The sequence below is a fragment of the Aythya ferina genome (genome assembly GCF_964211825.1).
Source record: "Aythya ferina genome assembly, chromosome: 8".
Lineage (NCBI taxonomy): Eukaryota > Metazoa > Chordata > Aves > Anseriformes > Anatidae > Aythya > Aythya ferina.
Window position 1 is genome coordinate 28303701 of NC_140304.1, and position 17875 is coordinate 28321575.

The 17875-nt window shown below is 47.2% G+C and overlaps 2 protein-coding genes across 6 annotated transcripts; one reads left to right on the forward strand and one right to left on the reverse strand.

Annotated features, from left to right (window-relative positions):
* Nucleotides 1-353: 353 nt before the first annotated feature.
* CYB5RL (cytochrome b5 reductase like) lies at nucleotides 354-12320 on the reverse strand. 5 transcript variants are annotated; one of them, XM_084528467.1, is made up of 7 exons: nucleotides 12192-12320; nucleotides 10819-10998; nucleotides 9736-9884; nucleotides 8437-8524; nucleotides 5203-5307; nucleotides 3044-3247; nucleotides 354-1405 (listed from the first exon to the last, which is right to left on the reverse strand). In XM_084528467.1, the coding sequence occupies exons 2-7, from the start codon at nucleotides 10993-10995 to the stop codon at nucleotides 1202-1204; spliced, it is 927 nt and encodes a 308-aa protein (XP_084384593.1). In that variant the 5' UTR covers nucleotides 10996-10998; nucleotides 12192-12320; the 3' UTR covers nucleotides 354-1201. The 5 variants fall into 5 exon arrangements, with proteins under 5 accessions (XP_084384593.1, XP_084384595.1, XP_084384592.1 ...); XM_084528469.1 differs by having other exon boundaries at nucleotides 12162-12201; XM_084528466.1 differs by lacking the exon at nucleotides 12192-12320 and adding an exon at nucleotides 12097-12110.
* Nucleotides 12230-16219, forward strand: MRPL37 (mitochondrial ribosomal protein L37). The gene is made up of 7 exons (XM_084528465.1): nucleotides 12230-12641; nucleotides 13025-13208; nucleotides 13736-13851; nucleotides 14363-14548; nucleotides 14792-14949; nucleotides 15466-15669; nucleotides 16005-16219. The coding sequence occupies exons 1-7, from the start codon at nucleotides 12245-12247 to the stop codon at nucleotides 16080-16082; spliced, it is 1323 nt and encodes a 440-aa protein (XP_084384591.1). The 5' UTR covers nucleotides 12230-12244; the 3' UTR covers nucleotides 16083-16219.
* Nucleotides 16220-17875: the final 1656 nt, after the last annotated feature.

Here is a 17875-nt window from a genome sequence, read left to right on the forward strand (position 1 = left end):
TCCCAACACGGGATGAACAAGAAATGAAGGGAAAAACACAAAGGTGTGCAGAAAGGCTGTATTTGCAGGTGAAGTTAGTGAACATGGTGATCTAAAAAGGTGAAGGAGTAGAGAGAGGATATCTCAAAGCAAGGGCAACAGCATCTTGGACAGAAAATGAAGGGGCTGGAGCGCACGGACTGCAATTTCATGGCAGCCCCAGGGCTGCACAGAGCATGGCTCTGCTGTGCCCCACAGGGGAGCATCCCCGCAAAGCTGGGTTCCTGTGAAGCTTTTGTTCCTTGGGTGTTGCTCTCATATGCTTAGAGCACTTCCACTCTGCTAAAGTCCTGTGACAAAAAGAAACAGCTATGAACTTGGAAAAAAACTTTGATTTAATGAACCAGGGCTGTTACACAACACTTAGGGGTCATGAAAAGCACAGAGCCATCTTCCCTGACAGACAGCAGCTACAGCCCCGATGGTTTCTCACAATGACATTTAGGACACTCCCTTTCTCCCCCCAGGTAGCACTGCAAGGGTTAAGGTTCAGAGCAGGCAGTGCAAGTCCTCACTGGGCAGCACATGTAATTCCATCCTCATATATAGATTTTTCTTTAAAAAAAAGTCGCTTTACAGAAAGCAGGATTTTCATCCCATATTAGTGTTCTACAAGGCAACTGAGGCACACAGAGGCTGAAGTGGCTTGCCTGGTATCACCCAGCAAGATAACAACACAACTCTGTGAACCCCACAGACTGCAGAGTGCTGTGCCAGTGCTCTGCTGTTCCTTTGGCCACGCAATCTTCTCCCCGAGGATTAAATCTCCCCAGGGTACATTTAACAGGGCACAATGCCACTGCAGACTAACATGGATTTCAAAGCACATCATTAGTCTTCATATTACAGCAGAGCTCTATACTTGGATGTTTCTTAGTACCCTTAAGAGATCTCTCTCAAAATTGCATGTGAAGACTTCTATTGAAATTAGTATGCTGTTCCCTGACATCTGGGTGGTTGCAGCAGTCATTCTGGAAGGCCACCCGATCCTTAAAACACTCTCAAGATTGAGAATCATAATGGAGGCAAATATTTGAGCCAAAGGCCTATGAAAGTATATGCACAAGGATCTCTGCTCAAAATCAGTCATCTAGATAATCTACGTCTTGAAACAAGGATGTCCAAGGCTTGGCCTGAGGTTTCTTAAGTCAGGAATATCCTGTTAAAAGACAAAACAGGAATTTTCTTCAATCCCTGCAGCTTTCAGATATCTCTTCATATCCTCACTGAACGCAGGAGAGCCACAAATTAATACGAATGGCTTTCTTCGACAGGAATTTATTATCGTCTTCATCAAGTCTTCATTTAGGCGACCAGTGTACGTGTTTTCCTGATAGCTCCAAGGAAGTTTTTCCAGTGACGTTTCCTGAAAAGGCAAAAAGCTTTGCAGTGTGCCACAGTGAAAAGGACAGTCAATTGCTTACAGCCAAGTCTCCCTCTTCCCCACAGGATATTTTTCACCCTTGTGACTCCATTTGGGTAGAAATGACCCATTCCAAGAGCTGTTTTACTCTTGCAAAGCCCAGATTAAATCCTTCCCTGCCACTGGATCTGGCCACCAATTCAGAGGGGACTGAACAAAACCAGAGTGTAACTACTGCCAAGAAGCACTGCGGAACCTTCTCCTTTGGGAACCACTTCCCACCATGCCTTCTCTATTCCCCAGTCCTAAGTCCCAAGACTACTCCTCCCCATTGCCTCTTCCATTCCCAAGCCTCTTTCAGTCCCATCTCCCTTGACCAAAGCAACTGAAAGGAAGCCAGCCCTGCTGCAGACACGGCGCTGATCCCGTGAGAAATGTCAGATCCAGCAGGACCCCCCCTGCTATTAATTAGATATGGAAGTGTTGAGATGTGATGGGAGCAGTACTCACTCTGGCAGCAGAGTGAAACACTGGGACAGGCACATATAATCCTAAAAAGGAAGATGCACCACTCAGAGCTTTCTCTTAACAAACCCGTTAAGAGAAGAGACAAAAGGGAGAGATGTACATGTGCAGGCTGTGTTGACAGGGGTCAGAAGGGTTTCTTGCCCTTCCCTGGGTTGAATTTCAAGACCTCCTCAGGCTCTTGAGAAAGCACCGTCCTGAAAAGGGTACCTAACCTGTGTCACCAGAGACAATTGCTGATTACACTCCTACAGAACGGCTGAGGGGATGCCTAAGTCACAAGTACTTTTCTCTATACCTAATTTCAACTTGCCAAGGCCATATGTGGAACATAATGTATGAGGCAGATCCACCATGAGATACAAAAAATGATTCATCTGAGGAGCTAAAAATGCAATGGGATTCATTCCCTTAGCATAAATAATTCTTTCTATATCCTCCCTGCAATGAATCCTCATTTCTGAGGGAAATAATTTTCAACTACCAAATCTGTGCAGAACACAGGCAACTTTGGGACCAAATGAAAATGAAAACGACTGCTCAAATCATAAGACCACTGAGAGAGGTATGCCCTCATCCCATGGATTTGGAGTAGAAAATAATTTTAGAGAGTGGGACGCAACTTTAAAAAGTTTGAAAATGGGTCAGCTGGGAAAAATAATTGCTGGGAAGTTGGTGCTAACATCCTAGAAGAAGAGAGATGTAGCCATGAGCAATGAATGGAAGATAAGGACAGACTAAGGCACTGGTATTAGGAAAAAAGAAATAGTTTATTTGCTGCGAGTCTCCCAGAGTCAAGTTTTCTTTGCATAAATGCTTAGGTGCAGCAACAACTGTCTGAAGTGGGGGGAAATGGTCAATGGTGACTATGAATCAGTGGGTCCTTGCCAACAGAAGGGCTACTGAGGGGGTCAAAGAGGGACAAGCAGCAATGGTTGCTTCCCTGAAATTCTTCAGACTGCTAGCAGCATGAGAATATTTAGTACATTTAAGAACAGCAGCTGCTAGATCACAAAGTAGCCTTGATGACTGGGAAAGAATTAAGATCACTGACAGAAAAGGTTTGTCCAGCTGACAGAACCCTCACATAAATCCACTTCATATCCATTTACTTACCTGGCTTAGGACATAAAATATTCTGATGTTCCAGTACCGAGCCAGATCCTGGAGAAGAGGTTTCAAATAAATTGTTTCAAATGTACGGAAGCAGCCAACAAGAGTCACAAAAGTTTCATCCTCTTCATCATCTGTTATGGACTGGAGAATGGGAAGCATTGGTGCGAGGCCAGTGCCAGAAGCCAGCATGAGGAGTTCTCCGTGCTAACAACAAAACAGAATTTTGAGTTAACCATTGTGGCTGGAAACAAACGTGCTCGTTGCCAGTTCCTCCTTCTGCCACACTGGTAAAGGGTCCCAACAGAGAGACCACATCAGGTACCAGGGCATGAACTGGTAAATGCAAATCTCAGAATGCATTTTTCTACAAAATCCATCAAGTATTACAGACAGCATTTGCATGATTTTTATATACCAAACTTAATGAAACTGGATTATATCCAAATATAAACATTTATAACTTTAGCCTTCATTCCAGGTCATTTATATTTCAGTTTCAGTTCAGCTGTACACTGTGCTGACCCACTGTGGGTTGACATGCAGGCAGTAGGGTGCTGGTTCCCAGCACTTCACCTACCAGTGCACCAATCCCAGAAGTGGGTCTTAACCCTGTGTTTTGGGGTCCTCCCTCCTAAACCATCTTACGCCTGCCCTGTTCATCACAGCCAGGGATTTGGTAACCCCAACCCTCTACAGCCAAAGTCTGACGGGGTGCTGGAAGCCAGAGGGCTTCAAGATGTGGAGTGCGACTACATATAGCAGAGAAGCTATCAGCACGAACAGCGTCCAGATGGATTTGCTACAGACAGGAACTGGTCCAACTCCTACCAACTTCACTGAGAGCTTGAACACATCTCTCATGCACACATCCATCTGAATTTGAAATGACTTCCTTTGTGCTATACAAACCATTAATTAGTCAGAGCCAGTGGGAACGCACGGTCTGTAAGATCTCGGAAGGTCAGGCCTGAAGTTTGACCACCTTGCCATGAAACAGGCTCTGCAGTTTGGACGCTCACCTATCCTGACAGTCAGCAGCCTCTTGGAGGAGGCTGCTGGTGGGAAGGGGCTGCTGCTCAGGGGCTGCTTTGGGGGCAGTTTATTTCGAATGGCTTTGATCTGCCTGAATCTAAATCCTATGCTATGGGCAGCAAATAGAGGGAAGGGAAAAAAAAAAAAAAGGAATTTTACTCAGAAATTTATATTCAGGACCTTTGTTATAATTCATAAATATTAACAGTTCTTCCACAGCAAGCTGTTTCAAGGATTGCTCAGGTGCTTTGTACACTGCACATACAAGGATCACCCAGCCAGCCCCTGAATGCACCCACTTCTAGGCATGGCTGCTGTGCTCTGTCCCAGATGATCTGGAAGCTTTTAGGAACAGAAGTGAACAGTAGCCTAACACAGCAGGGACACTATTTCAGGAAGCAGAACACAATTGCTCGGCATGGAGTTTGGCCACTGGGATTTTACAGCCCTATTTCTGCTGGTTAAAAAAAAAAAGAAATAGAAGAAGAAGAAAAGAAAGAACAAGAAGAAATGGGGCTTTGGGATCCTAATGACCAATGTTTCGATTCTGCTTCTCATTTGAAAGGTCAGAATTTAGTAACGAAATTAGTCTGTGTGAGAAGCCTTCCCCTGAAACTGGATCTGCCCTTCTTTGCAGAGAGCCTAGTATCAGTAGATAGGATCAGCATTTGCAGAGTGGTTGGATGATGTGACACCTCACTGGAGCTGCTGTAGTTCAGGGAACACCCAGGAGAGAAGAAGATCAACATCTCTTCTTCACTCGTGCTCAGTCACAAAACAGCAACGTGGTTCAAACACGGCAAAACCAATCTGCACTCATCGCTGGTGCAGAATAAGTTCCCTTTCTTAAACAAATCCAGAACGTTTAATGCAAGTGATGAACAGACAGCCTTGCTAATTTTCCAGTCTCCCACCCACCTCCCTCTCCTCTTCCTCCTTAAATATGCTGCAGTTCAATAAGGTCTGCTTTCTCCAGCTGACTGCTAATGCTGTAGCACCGTACAATAACCCAGGAAGTCCCTAAAATAATCATGAAAACAGTAATCAAATTGATGTCTTCCCTTTGGAGTATTAAACAAAGCGAGCTGCCACAAGCTGAAACATCCAATGCCTCTTAGGAAACTAACCTTATTAGGTCGATATGGGAACCCTCCGAACGGCCCACGCCAAAAGACCGTGTCTCCTTTTTTCCAAGTTTTTATGTATTGTGACATTAGCCCAGCTTCATAGCACTAATAAAAAACATTGCACAAAAGAAAAGAATAATTATACTCTGCTGGAAAGTTTCCCAGCTTAAAGTCAATTATAAAGTTATCTACATTTAAACGAGAAGGGGGCAAAAAACATTTCTTGCATTTAAAAAGAAAGAAAGATCGCTCTATTTGAAAAAATAATTCAAAGTTATACCCCAAACAAAGACATTTAAATTAAATCATATTGGATCCATTCCAGCTTGACTATAATGTAAACACAACCCACTCTCATGCAGTCTGAATTTCCAAAACTGGAAAAAGCTTATCAGAGTTCTTGCTTACAAAGCACACAGAGAAGAGTGTCTTGAATGCAAAGCACAGTCCAAGTCTTCAAGTGTTCTCCAGATCTCAGGGTATGGGATCTGGAAATGCCCTCTGGGTACTGATAGTTATATAAACACTGCATAGCTCTTCCTTTATTTCGGTCTCCCGAATGCTGTGTTGATACAATTAGTGACCCAAAGTCAGGTTTCTCATTTGTAAAGCTCTGTTTTCAGAACAGATCATCTGGATGCTAAGGGATGCCTCCACATGTCAAAAAAAAATGTAAATGTGGGCCTTGCAGAAGAAAAACATTGGTGAAAAAAAGCTTCACTTTCTACCAAGCACAAAAAAAAAAAAAAAAAAAAAAAAAAAAAAAACACATTATCGAGGCTTTTTCCCCACAGGAATGCGAGCTTCACTTGTGACTGATGAGAAAGGGTCAGTGCCTGCAAGAAAAAGAGAAGCAAGGAGATGCTGAAAAATGAAGGGCTTATCCAAGCAGCCTTGTTGCTGGATGTAATGTGCTCTCTTGCTCGCTCTCTGTGTGTGTCCTATTTGTACAATGACTTTATGGTTGATGAGAATGAATATGCACAAAGGAATGGCCACACTTTATGTGGTCTGGCCGGAGAACAACGTCTGGCCCACCCCACAAGAGCAGATAAGGCTAACAGTGGTGGCAGACAACTGGTCTCGCATAGAGGTGATGCCACTGATAAGCCTGAGGAAGAGCCGCACAACCGGAGGGCAGAAGATGGGATTTGATACAAGCCTTCGAAGTCCCCAGCCCACATCACCTGATGTAAAGGTACTTTGGGGTGTTTTCTGCATGCACGATGGACAGAAGCCCAGCTCCACACCTCAGTGCCTTGGCTGGCCACCAAGCAGCACTGCAGGCAAACAAAACTGGTGAACCACAAAGCAGCTAAGAAAAAGTGAGACAGCAAGCGTGTGTCTGTGCTTGCAAGCAATGCTGGCTAATAAAGAGCACGGATACTCTTCCCCTTGTAACAACCTCAAATAAGATACTTTAGCCATTAAGATCTATTTGCACTGGTTGTTAGATTCAAAATGTAAATGCATCATATACATACATCCAGAATCTGAGTTACTGTCAGAAATGTTTTATGTTCAGAGGGCCCTGGGCTGGCACTTAGTCTCGTGCAAAGAGTGTGCAGTGGCATCAAAGGAATGGTGTTTGATGCTCGCCTTCTTCAACCATACACGGAAACCCAAGGCAAGTGGAGAAAAGTCAGCCCCACCTTATGGCCCGTTCCCAACAGACCATGGCAATGGCACCTAAAACAACCCTTCTTTCACCAAAATTATTTCCAAAAATTGAAGTGAGAAGTGATTGAGTGGGTTTAAAATGAATTTTTCTAAACAAAGAGAAAAAAAAAATAATTATCTCCTGGGGGAAAACTTCTACACCCAGTTTTACATGGAGAGAAACCCTAGCATTATAAAATCACTCAAAAAGAGGGTTATGCTCTGTAAATGGCAACTCCCTCACACTTAACTGTAGTATCACAAATGCAATGCTATAATAACAGGAGACAGAGGGTTTGAACAGTGCTTGGATTGCATAGTAATAATAATAATATAGTACTTTCCAAAATTGCCTGAATAGTGTGAAATACACCACAACCTACAGAGAGAGTTATAAAAATGGCTGCTTTACACTGGGTGTTACCAACCTCTTTTGTCACTGCCAGAGAGTAACTATAGCTCCCTTTGGGATGAAAGGTTCTATATAAAGGAAAGGTATCATTACAATCATTACTATTATTATTGAAATGCAAAACCTGTGAGTAATAAGCAAGTATACATGAAATTTCACAGTCATCTTGTGAATGTATCCTATTAATACAACTCAAATGCAACGTTTCTCTCCCCTACCACACACCAATTGCCACAAGAATGGTGAAAGGACCCTCCCACAGGTGTCTTATACAAGCTGTACACATTTCTAAAGAACAGGGCTTGCGCTTGAACATACAATGCATAATAGACCTCCAAAATGTGAAATCCTGGAGGACAGGCAGAGGACAAATGGTCATTTTGTGCAAGCCACCCGGGACGCTCAGCTCTCAGACTTTCACACCTATACTAAAGTCTGCGTCTGCCCTGAGGAATCACTAGTGACATACAAATACAATATCAGAAAAATCCTCTTCACTTCGATATTCGCCACACAAAATGACTATTTATAAGGGCCCTGCAGACTTTATTCAGACAATTTTCCAGCTAAGTTCTCCTATAAAATCCTTTCGAACTCAAGGGGACACTTCTCAGACTGTAGGCAGCTCCAGAGCCTGCACACCAGGCACAGCTGCCCGTTTTCTTCCCATATTTTTCACCAAAATGAAAGCTTTTTATGAGGAGTGTCCTTAATGCAAAATAAAGCAGGGAGAGACAGGGCTGGGCAAAGACTCTCCAAAATCAGTGGCTCAACTGGGCGGACTACTGGGTGTGATTTCAAAGACAGATTGAAAAGGCAGAATGAAGTCATGGAGGTGGAATGGGCACCTCTTTCCTCTTTCCACACTGGCAACCGCAAGGCTCCCGAGAGGCTCTCTCAAATGCTTTGCAGGGCTTATGCTGCAAAGCAGTTGTTTGTGTGTCACCTTCTTCTGCTTTCAGTTTTGTGGGAGAAAAAGAAAAAAAAAAAAAAAGAAAAAGCAATTTTTATCAGCAAAGCACAACTGCTTCAAAACAACACAGAAGCAGCCCATGAGGGATTTGACAGTCTCACTTGAAGTACTGACAGTGTGCTTGGTTCCTAAAAGAAAACACCATCCCTGGCACCTTCCACTCTAATCTATATTGTATAGACTTACTTACTTTCACTAAAACTTCAAAGTAACCTTCTGCATTCCTTGGGCTAATCGGGGTGTAGGCTCGCTGGACCTCCAAACCGTTCACCTCTCCTCTGAGAAGAGAAATATAGGAAGCCACTGTAACTCGTGTCACTGACAGGTATTACCAACACTTGTGCTTTTCCCTGGGGAGATGAGGCAAGGCTGAGGGAGGCAGCAGATCCTCTTCCCAATGGCCCAGCCTGTGCACAGATGCGAAACATTTCCCTGTGAGAGGTACAAATCGATGGGGGACATAACTTCTAAATGCATCTATTGTTTTCCTGGTGCTGGCCCCATCTGTACCCCACGCTCAGCTCTCGGACACATCCGTGGAAGGAGGCTTGAGATGTTTTATGAGAAACAGTTCAGTGAGCAAGAGCGGGAAAGGGGAGAGAAAATGCTTTCTTGGTAAGTGTGCTATCCCTTTTGGGCTGGGGTGTATCTTTCTTTCTGTGTTTGGACAGCATCTGGCAATTAACTAATGAAATTTAGGGCACAGTCTTAAACTGAGCTCCTGTCAATATAGACTGTATTACCATGTAAGTCTTCCCTTTCCACAGAATGTATCCACATTGCTCTTCACTACCGACTGTGTTAATTGACTGACGTGAGCAAACCCTTTCCCCGGCTGCATTAGGAGAGAGGGCGGAATGGGAAGCATGTACTTTCAGCAGCCAGCCAGCTGTATACATCAGCTGTTAACGTACAAATAACGTCAACAGATACAGATCAATGGCATCATAACACGACTTTTTCTAACTGGCAATGATCACCACAGATGGCTGAGAGAGACATAAACTTTTCCCAAGTGACCCCTTTCTGGCAAGCAGTAAGCTACACAGGAGGGTTGTTTTTCCAGAAATCGGGAGATGCCTGGACATCAGAAATAACACCGTGGGTGCTGAGTTACCCCAAGATACAGACCCTAAAATACTGAGCCCTGGGGTTAGAGCAGCTCATTGTCTGCTTTCCAACACGCTGGAGTAAATCATCTGTTGTAACATCTATTCTTTGACTCTTTTTTTCTGCAAATGGATTTTCTTAATCATACCTAGTTCTTTCTGACCCACCGATGCAAGGATAATGCTGAAGAAAAATACAGCTTTGGAATGGCTTTTACCATAAAATTAGTAGAACTAATGAGCTCACGAGGCCTTTCATCTGTATCATCATGGAGCTATAGAAATTATGATTTGCCTGGTATGCAGGCTTTGTCTATTGACAAAACCCTATATATTAGGTTACATAATGCAGACTGTTTAACTAGCACAGAGAACAATACCTTAACACGATATGTTGTCCTAAACTCAATCGCAGACTGCTATTTCCCGGTAATTCAAATTTGTACTGGTAGGTGTCCTCTGTTAGCTGCTCCACTGAGCTTATGTTGAATGCAGTAAATGTATCTGGATTTAGTTCTGAATTATTGCTCTGCAAGAACAACAATAAATAATTACTTGGTTAGATGGTGTCTTTTATTATTTCATTTTTCTTTGGAAGCAAACGTGTATGCTAATTTAGTGCCTGAGATACTCAGGACTCCAGAAGAGCTCATATTAAATGCTAGGGCCCAGTGCAAATTTCAGCTCTCTGCTGATTCATTACGGTGTTCTGCAGTATGCACTTTGGGATCTTGGATCCCCCCCCTTTAAAATTACATTTTTACACCTTACAGCAAGGTCATCTTATTATGACTCACTGCACTCATTTTCTCCTGTCTGGAAACAAATAGAAATAATACTGCTAAAAGAGCTGAGCACTGCTTTGGGGGCAACTTGGAAACCTACTGATGACCATTCGGAATAGGAAATACCGTTAGCTGTTTCAACACTGAACATTTTTGCTTGACCCAGCACAGTAAATCTTACGTAACAGGGCTCTGACAAGCTTGAAATTACACTCTGAAGACAACTATTTGAATACCAGGCCACGCACAATGCAAGCTTTTTCATTCTCAAATAAGGGATAATAACAGGAAAAGACAAAAAAAAGGTCAGGAAAGTGGAACTTCTGCGAGGAAACCATCAGCAGTGAAAATGGTGATTCTTTGCATCTTCCCCCCGTTTCCCACTTTTCACAGAGGTTTGCTCCGGCTGCCTGGGGGCAGCACATGGCCTGGCAGAAGCTGCAGACCCAGGGCTGTAACGAGACACCAGGGCGAACCCGACACTGGGAAAATCACATTACAGGAGGGAGAGCAGGCAGGGGGAGCGGGTCTGGAAAGGCTGATTTGGGGAATTTCATTTTCAGTCTTAAGACACCGCTTTAATCTGTCGCTGCGTCCCTCACCCACCACCACAGCCTCACTCGCTAGCAAGTGTATGATCAAAGCGCTGGCCCCAGGACACGACGAAGACAAATTGACCTGCTCCTTCTCTTCCGTGAGGAGGCTTTTGTCTTGCTTTTCTTTGGCCCTATCCCATCGTGCAAGCTCCTTCTCATATACATCGTAAATGCAGGGTTTGCAGCCGCTGCCACAGCACTGGGATGGAGAAGGTTCTTGGGGCTTGAGAGCCAGCCACTCATCCTCATTTCCACTCATTGTCTGCAAAACACAAGCCTTGCATCACAAACAGCGGGATGAAGAGAAGCACGTGCCCATCAGCTGAGTGTTACTTGGAGAAGGACAGCGAAATCTCTCTCGAGCATCTTGCGTGCGTGTCTCAGGGGAAGCAGAAAACTGAAAACCCGTGAGCTGAACTGCTGCCTGCAATGCTCCGTTTCTGCTCACGCGCCCGCTGCCTCTGCTGTCCTGCCACCAAGGTGGTGATTTCTAGAAAAAAAGTGGCCCAAAAATCTGCAGCTCAGTCCACCACAAGGGCTGGCCAACCCCAAGCACTGCCAGAGCACGGCTTTAAAATGGAGCGGGGGGGGGCCATGGAGCTGAAGGTGGGTCGTAGAGCCAAGCAGCTACAAGAAAACAGTAAATTCACAGGCAAATGAACAAACAATTTGGTTATAAGCAGATTTGGCTTTAAATGTAGACACGTAGGAAAAGGCAAGGAGCACGCACAGCGTGATTTTCATCTCCTACCCCTGGCCCACACAGAGCTACACCCGGCAAGCGCTCCTCCAACAACAATCGGGATGCCGACCTCTCAGGGACTCTGTTATTTTTATACAACGGCTTCACAGCATCCCCAGCACGTTTACACCGGTACCACTTAAACAAAAGGTCTGGAGGAAATTATAAAGCCGCGGGTGACGAGGCTGGAGAAAAGCGCGCTTATAGCGCTCGGAGCAGCTTCATTTGCAAGCTCCTGTGCAAGCATCAATTAATCCTCACCCCTGCGCGAGAAGGACGATAATTTGGATTTTTTGGGGGGGAGAAGAGGAAGGCAGGGGATCGCCGGCCGTGCGCCCAGCTTTGTGTACCCGGGCTTGGTGCGAGCGGCCATTGCTCAGGCTGGGGACGCGGCGGGGGCGTTTTGCTCAGACAAACTGCCCGAGGGGCCTTTTTGAGGGGAAATTCGGGCAGAAACAAAGATGGAAGGCGCTGTTAGTCAGGGGCTCGGCTTGTTTGTTGTGCTTTGTGCGTTCTCTGGGGCTTTACAGGCGCCCGGGGGCTCGGGCCGCCCTGAGGGGCCGCAACTCCCCCCGCCCCGAGCCCCTCTCCCCCCTCCCTCCCCCTCCCCTCACTTACCCCCGCACCTGCCCTTCCTCCCGCCCCCTCCGCCGCGCCATTGGCTGACCTCCCGCAGGGCTCACCTCCCATTGGCTCCCTCCCCCGTCACTCACCACGGGCAGCAGGCACCGCCCCGCCTCCCTCCCGCCCTCCTGAGGGCGACAAGATGGCGGCGGCGGCGACCCTTGAGGCGATGGCGGCGGCGGCGGCGCTGAGGCGGGCGGCGGGGGCCGGGCCGCGGCCCCGCGGCATCGTCACCCACACGGGGCCGCCCCGACCCCGCGGGCCGCTGCCCCGCACCCCCTGGACCACCCGCGGGCCGCCCCCGGAGGTGCTGTCCCGCAGGGCGGAGCGGCGGCCGGTCCGCGAGCAGGTGGAGCTGGACACGGTCACCTACGAGGCCCGGCAGCACCGGGTGCCCGGCCTGGCCCGGCCCCGCTTCCCGGCCTGGCAGCGGGGCTGGCACGATCCCTGGCACTCGCCCGGGCCGCGTTATGAGGACATGGCGCTGCGCAAGGAGCGCGGCTGCTTCGTGTGCCACCAGCGGGTCCGCATGCTGGAAGGTACCCGCAGGGCCTGGCAGCCCCCCTCGGTGCAAAAATCAAAGAAATATGTTGTGTTTATCGCTTAAAAATCAATGCTGAGAACCCCTGCCAAGCCATCGAGTGGTCTCGGTAACAGGCCCGTGTTTCTAATGGGGATGGCATCAAGTTGCGCCAGGGGAGGCTCAAGGTGGAAATTCAGAGATGTTTCTCCTCATAAAATGCAGTCAGGCACTGGGATGGGTTGCCCAGGGAGGTGGTGGTGCCACCGTCCCTGTGGGTGTTCAAGGAGAGTTGGACGTGGTGCTTGGGGACGTGGCTTGGTGGTGACATTGGTGGCAGGGGGTGGTTGGACCAGCTGCTCTTGGAATTCCCTTCCAACCTTAACAGTTCTCTGATTCCAGGGGTTCGGCAAGCGCAGTGGCTCACCAAGACAAAGCTGGTGCAAGGTTTGCCTCCGTCGGTGCTCAGCATCGTCAATGACCCCGCTCACCAGCTCCAGGACCAGGATGAGGCGGTGCACCGTGCGATCGCGCACGCGCGGCTCTGGGAGACGACAGAAGTTGCTCCCAGGAGAGAAAAGTATTGGTAAGTTCTCAGTCCTGCGCATGGCTTTAGTGTAAACCACCAAGAAGATGGTTTAAGAACCAGAGTTTTTAACACTACAAAGAAAGCTCATGCATGGATCTGCTGCTGAGAGATTCACTTACCATGCAAAACTGTCAGAGCCTTTGTATAAGGCTGTCACCTTATAAAAAAAAAACAAAACAACACAGTTCTGAATGTCAACGGTAGTACCAATGTAAACACATACACTCTATTAAAGCTCCTTTTAGGCCAAGGTCTCTGTTTCTGCTTGAGATACAGTTCTAGCTGATTGAGAATGTCATTTTTAAAAATAACTAATGGTAAGCATTACCTCTGCCAACTTGGAACCAGGCTGGTTTGTTGGGTATTAGTCTGAAATCTGTGTTAACCATTTGGAAATGTTATGCTATTATATATTTTACAGACAGTAATGTTCTATAGCATTCGTGTCCCAGCAGCATCTGCCTGCCATGATAATATTTTTACTTTATGTAACTGTTTTTTTTTTTTCTCTCCTTATTCTAAAGCCCTGTGCTGTTCGAAGACTTGATACATTTGTGCCGGTTAATGACAATGAAGTATCCTTCCCTGGCTAAAAGAATGTTGGCTAGAAACTACAGGATTGCAGCTGTGTGGGAAAGAGGTTGGTTGCTGCTGGGGTGGAAGCCTTTGTCTCTTTTGGTTAAGGTGAGAGGGGTAACAAAGCCACTAGCTTGAAAGCTGAAGACCTGGAAAAAAATGAAACAAGTTCTGGAACTGAGCAATTCTTCCAGGTTTAAATAGTGCTGTAAGGATAGGCATGGTGACAGGATACGTGCCCCAAGGAGGTTATTAAGGTGTTAGACAACATCAACATGACAGTGGGAGAAAAGAAGCAGTGTCTTAGAACTGGTTATTTATTTTTGGCATCCAAATCTGTTCTGTTGTCTTCGTAAATATGCTTAGTTAAGAAACTAACGCTAGTAATTAACGCTGCTATTTTGGAAAAAGAGCCTGCAGCAGAGCTACTATGTAAGATTAGTCTGGAGGTGACGGGGAGAGAGTGGGCCTTGCAGAACAAAGACTTACTGGGATGCTGTTACCAAAAGGAAACGTACGCCTTGCCCTGATGTTGTTTTAGTGACGTTTGAATGCAGCCTAATTTCCCTCCCCAGAATCCTTTCTCCTTCAGGTCCGTGGCCTGAATGGAATACTCATGAACTCCGTGGCCCCGATACCACCAGTAGCCTCCAAGGAGGAGATACTGGCCACTGAAGAGCACGTGCTGGAGACCTTCTATCCCATCTCGCCTACAATTGATCTTCAGGAAGTGAACGTGTACAGAGAGCTCAACGACACAGGTACGTCTGGCAGTTGAAAACAATTTTCTGTCTGCCCTTGCCTTTGTGCCAGACGTCTGTGGGAGTGGATGGGAAAGGGAGCAGTGGAGCTGGGTGCAGGGTGTGCAAGTTTACCCTGGCCTAGGCAGTTCTGTGGAAAAAAACCCAGGCAGATTACTCAAACGGTTCCTGAAGATATGGGAGAAAACGTTGGCTGTGGTGTCTCGTACCGAGGGATTTCTGACGTGCTTATCTGCCGTTCAGGTTTCAAAGATGGTTATCCGTACCCTCATCCTCACACTCTGTATTTCCTGGAATCGGCCAACGTTCACCCTGACAGGTTCAGACCAGAACAGCTCCGTGCTAAAATGCTGATGTTTGCTTTCGGCAACGCGCTGGCGAAGGCAAGGGTGCTCTACGGGGTACGTACCGGAGACGGCCGCTCTCCTGCTTTCTTCTTTCTCTAGCACTGCAGCCAGGGGAAGGAGCTGTGAAATTCCCTTGCCGTGGCTCGTACAGGAGTTGTCAGATCTGCTCTGATGACACTGTAGCGTAGCTTCCCACGCCGGGGGTCAAACCAACCTTCAGGTATGGTTACTGCTGATCCAAAAATCCACCTCGGCAAGGAGCGTGTTCATGATGTAACATGCACCGGAGCGGTAATAGGTAGGCAGCAGGGTGTAGGTTTAACTGTAGAACTCGAACCCACCCCACAGCTCGGTATGCAAATTGATGCTTCATTGCAGGCTGAAGGAAGAATTTTAATTAAAATCCAAAATCTACATTCAAAACTTGTTTGACTAGAGTAATTTTCTGGGCAAGGTAACAATACATTTATTAAAAACTTGGCTTTAAACCAAGCCGAAGATGCAGAATCAGCAACTAGTCATACAGTTTTTGTGGCAACTGGCTTTTTAAACGTTTTCCCTCTTTCCTAGAACGATCCCAAGGTTTTGGAGCAGCCGATAGTGGTGCAGAGCGTTGGCACGGATGGCCAGCTCTTCCAGTTCATGGTGTTCCAGTTAAATACAACAGACCTGGTGTCTAGTGATGGCGTAAAGAACCTCGTCTGGATTGACTCTGATCAGAACCTGTATGAGAAAGCCCAGTGTGTTCCAGAAGTCAAGAAGAGAGTTGTTACGGTAAGCAAATGGGGGCGAAACAGCCCTGAGGTGGGAAGCAGCCCTGGAATTACAGCCCTCTCACCTCTGCCAGAGGTTTGGGAGCTGGCAGGAGGCCGTGGCCCGGGTTTTAAACCAGCTGAAGGGAGCTGACACGGGCACTGGCCCCGTTCTGACTGGAGAGCCTTAAGCAGGTGTTACGCCAGTGGAAGTACCCGCACACAAACCGTCTGGGGAGGGAGAGCACGATTCGGAAGCTACCCCCTTTGAAGTCTTATTTGAGTGCGTTTAAAGCCATTGTTTGTCTCCATTAATTACTTCGCTGCAAACTGAGCATCCGTGTCTTCCCTCTGCAGAAGCCCGCTGGAATCTATGGCGTTCAGCCAGAAACATTCAAGAAGTTTCTGGCACTGTATCTGCACGGCGCTGTGTGAAATTCAGCTCAAAAGAAGACTCTTCACCAACTGTACCTGCTGCTTCTCTTTGCCAGAGCCATCACTTATTTAAGGAAAGGTGGACTGGTTCAAAAATAAATTATATTGCTACTGAAATAAATTTTTTTTTAAACAAAGTTGTGCATGAAGAGGTTTTCATTTGAGGGGCTTACCTCTGGTGTCTGGTTAGAGTCACCCAGTGCGTCCTCCTGCTGCCTACAACCTGTCTGCGTCCTTTGCACAGCTTCTGCTTCCGTGTGCTTGCACGGACCGCCCCATGCTTAGTTCCCAAATTATTTAATCATCAAGCTTGTTTTGTCAAATTTAGAACCACAATTCTTTTACCTCTTCCCGGTACTGATGAAGAAACATCCATTTTGGGAAAGCGATGTAGAACGTAGCATGAAACTTTGGTGCCTGGTAACGGGTATTTGCTGCTAAAAACAGGAATTTCTCCCTGCCACCCAGAGTGAAGTGAGCAGGAAGCACGTTCTTTTTAAGATGGGAGGATTAAGTGTGTTTTTTCTTTTTTTTTTTTTGTAAAATGAAGGCTAAATTAGCTCCAACCAAATGTAAAATGTTTTGCAGCTCTGCACCTTCAGCACATGGGAAGGCACAGGACAGCCTGCGCTATTTTAAGGCGGGGAAGAGCACATTTCCAAGAAATTCATAGTCGCTGCAGAATCCTGTGTCAGAGACTGGTCTGTGCTTTGTGATCCTGCCTGCCCATCTGGATCAACATCCCAGTTGTGGGTTCCCGTCTCAGGCTATCAAACAGCCCCACGCTGCAGGTTTCAGAAAACAGATTTTCACTAGTCACACTCGAGATCAACAGTTGCACGCAATGACTTGGGATACATCCCTTAAGTTAAATTAAAAAAATCCCTCAGTCGTTGGGGGCAAAATGCTTCAAAGAGAAACAATTCTGCCTTTGCGAGGGCTGCCCGTTTCAGCTCATCTGCCTAAATCTGTAATTTCTGCCCGGTTATTTAGGAGCGCGTTTTAATAGTTGTGCTGTGTGGGGATGGTGGTTTCTGAAGGCGTTTCCCTTCAGTTTCACGTAGGTTGGCTCTGCTGTGTGGCAGGGACCCTGCTGCACAGTTCCAGGGAGCAGCCCGTGGGCTGGAGCCCTCCCCTCACCTTCCTTCCGTGGGTCAGGGCCCGTCTGAGGGCGGCGACCCCGCTGCGCAGCCGGCGGTGCGGTCACAGCCACGTCAGGATTCCCGAGCAGCCCCCGGTCACCGACAAAACACGCTGAGAGACCGGTGGTGATACAGGGGCTGAAGAAACCGAGCACCTTGCGTGCCTGTAGATGTGGGAGTCTGGAGATGAACTTCATGGGACAGAGCCAAAGCCCCTTTAGATGCTTTTACCGCTCCACAAAGCAAGGGTGGCAGAAGGGGAGCTAAAGCTGGAATCCTGCCTTCTCCAGGACTCCGCAGAGGCAAAGCCAGAGCACAGCGAGGGATGGATGAGGGCAGAGTGCGGCCGGCTTGAAAAATGGCAGAGGCCATGAGATATTGGGCAGTCAGAAGGGGAATGAGCTCACTTCAGGTGCTGGCTTTGGTCACAAGAGGCCTCAGAAATCCACCTGAGATGACTTGAGGCGGACTCAAGGTGGGCAGCGCAGGGCTCCCGGCACGGGTACGAGGGAGGTGGGAGCAGGAGGAAGACGACGGACGGGTCAGGGAGGCACATCTGGGTGGGCATCAATAAGTTATAAGGCTCGTCAGCAGCTGAGCGGCATTCCCTCAGCGAGAAGCGGCCATTAACGTTTAATGAGCGGCAGGCGG

Excerpts from the sequence above, each read along its gene's own strand:
- CYB5RL (XM_084528467.1), bottom strand. The coding sequence starts at position 10,995 with ATGAGTGGAAATGAGGATGAGTGGCTGGCTCTCAAGCCCCAAGAACCT. Across the intron at positions 9,885-10,818 it reads TCACGGAAGAGAAGGAGCAG|AGCAATAATTCAGAACTAAA; the intron begins GTCAATTTGTCT and ends TTGTTCTTGCAG. Across the intron at positions 1,406-3,043 it reads TATTTTATGTCCTAAGCCAG|GAAACGTCACTGGAAAAACT; the intron begins GTAAGTAAATGG and ends TTGCCTTTTCAG.
- MRPL37 (XM_084528465.1), top strand. The coding sequence starts at position 12,245 with ATGGCGGCGGCGGCGACCCTTGAGGCGATGGCGGCGGCGGCGGCGCTG. Across the intron at positions 14,549-14,791 it reads CAGAGAGCTCAACGACACAG|GTTTCAAAGATGGTTATCCG; the intron begins GTACGTCTGGCA and ends TCTGCCGTTCAG. Across the intron at positions 14,950-15,465 it reads AGGCAAGGGTGCTCTACGGG|AACGATCCCAAGGTTTTGGA; the intron begins GTACGTACCGGA and ends CCTCTTTCCTAG.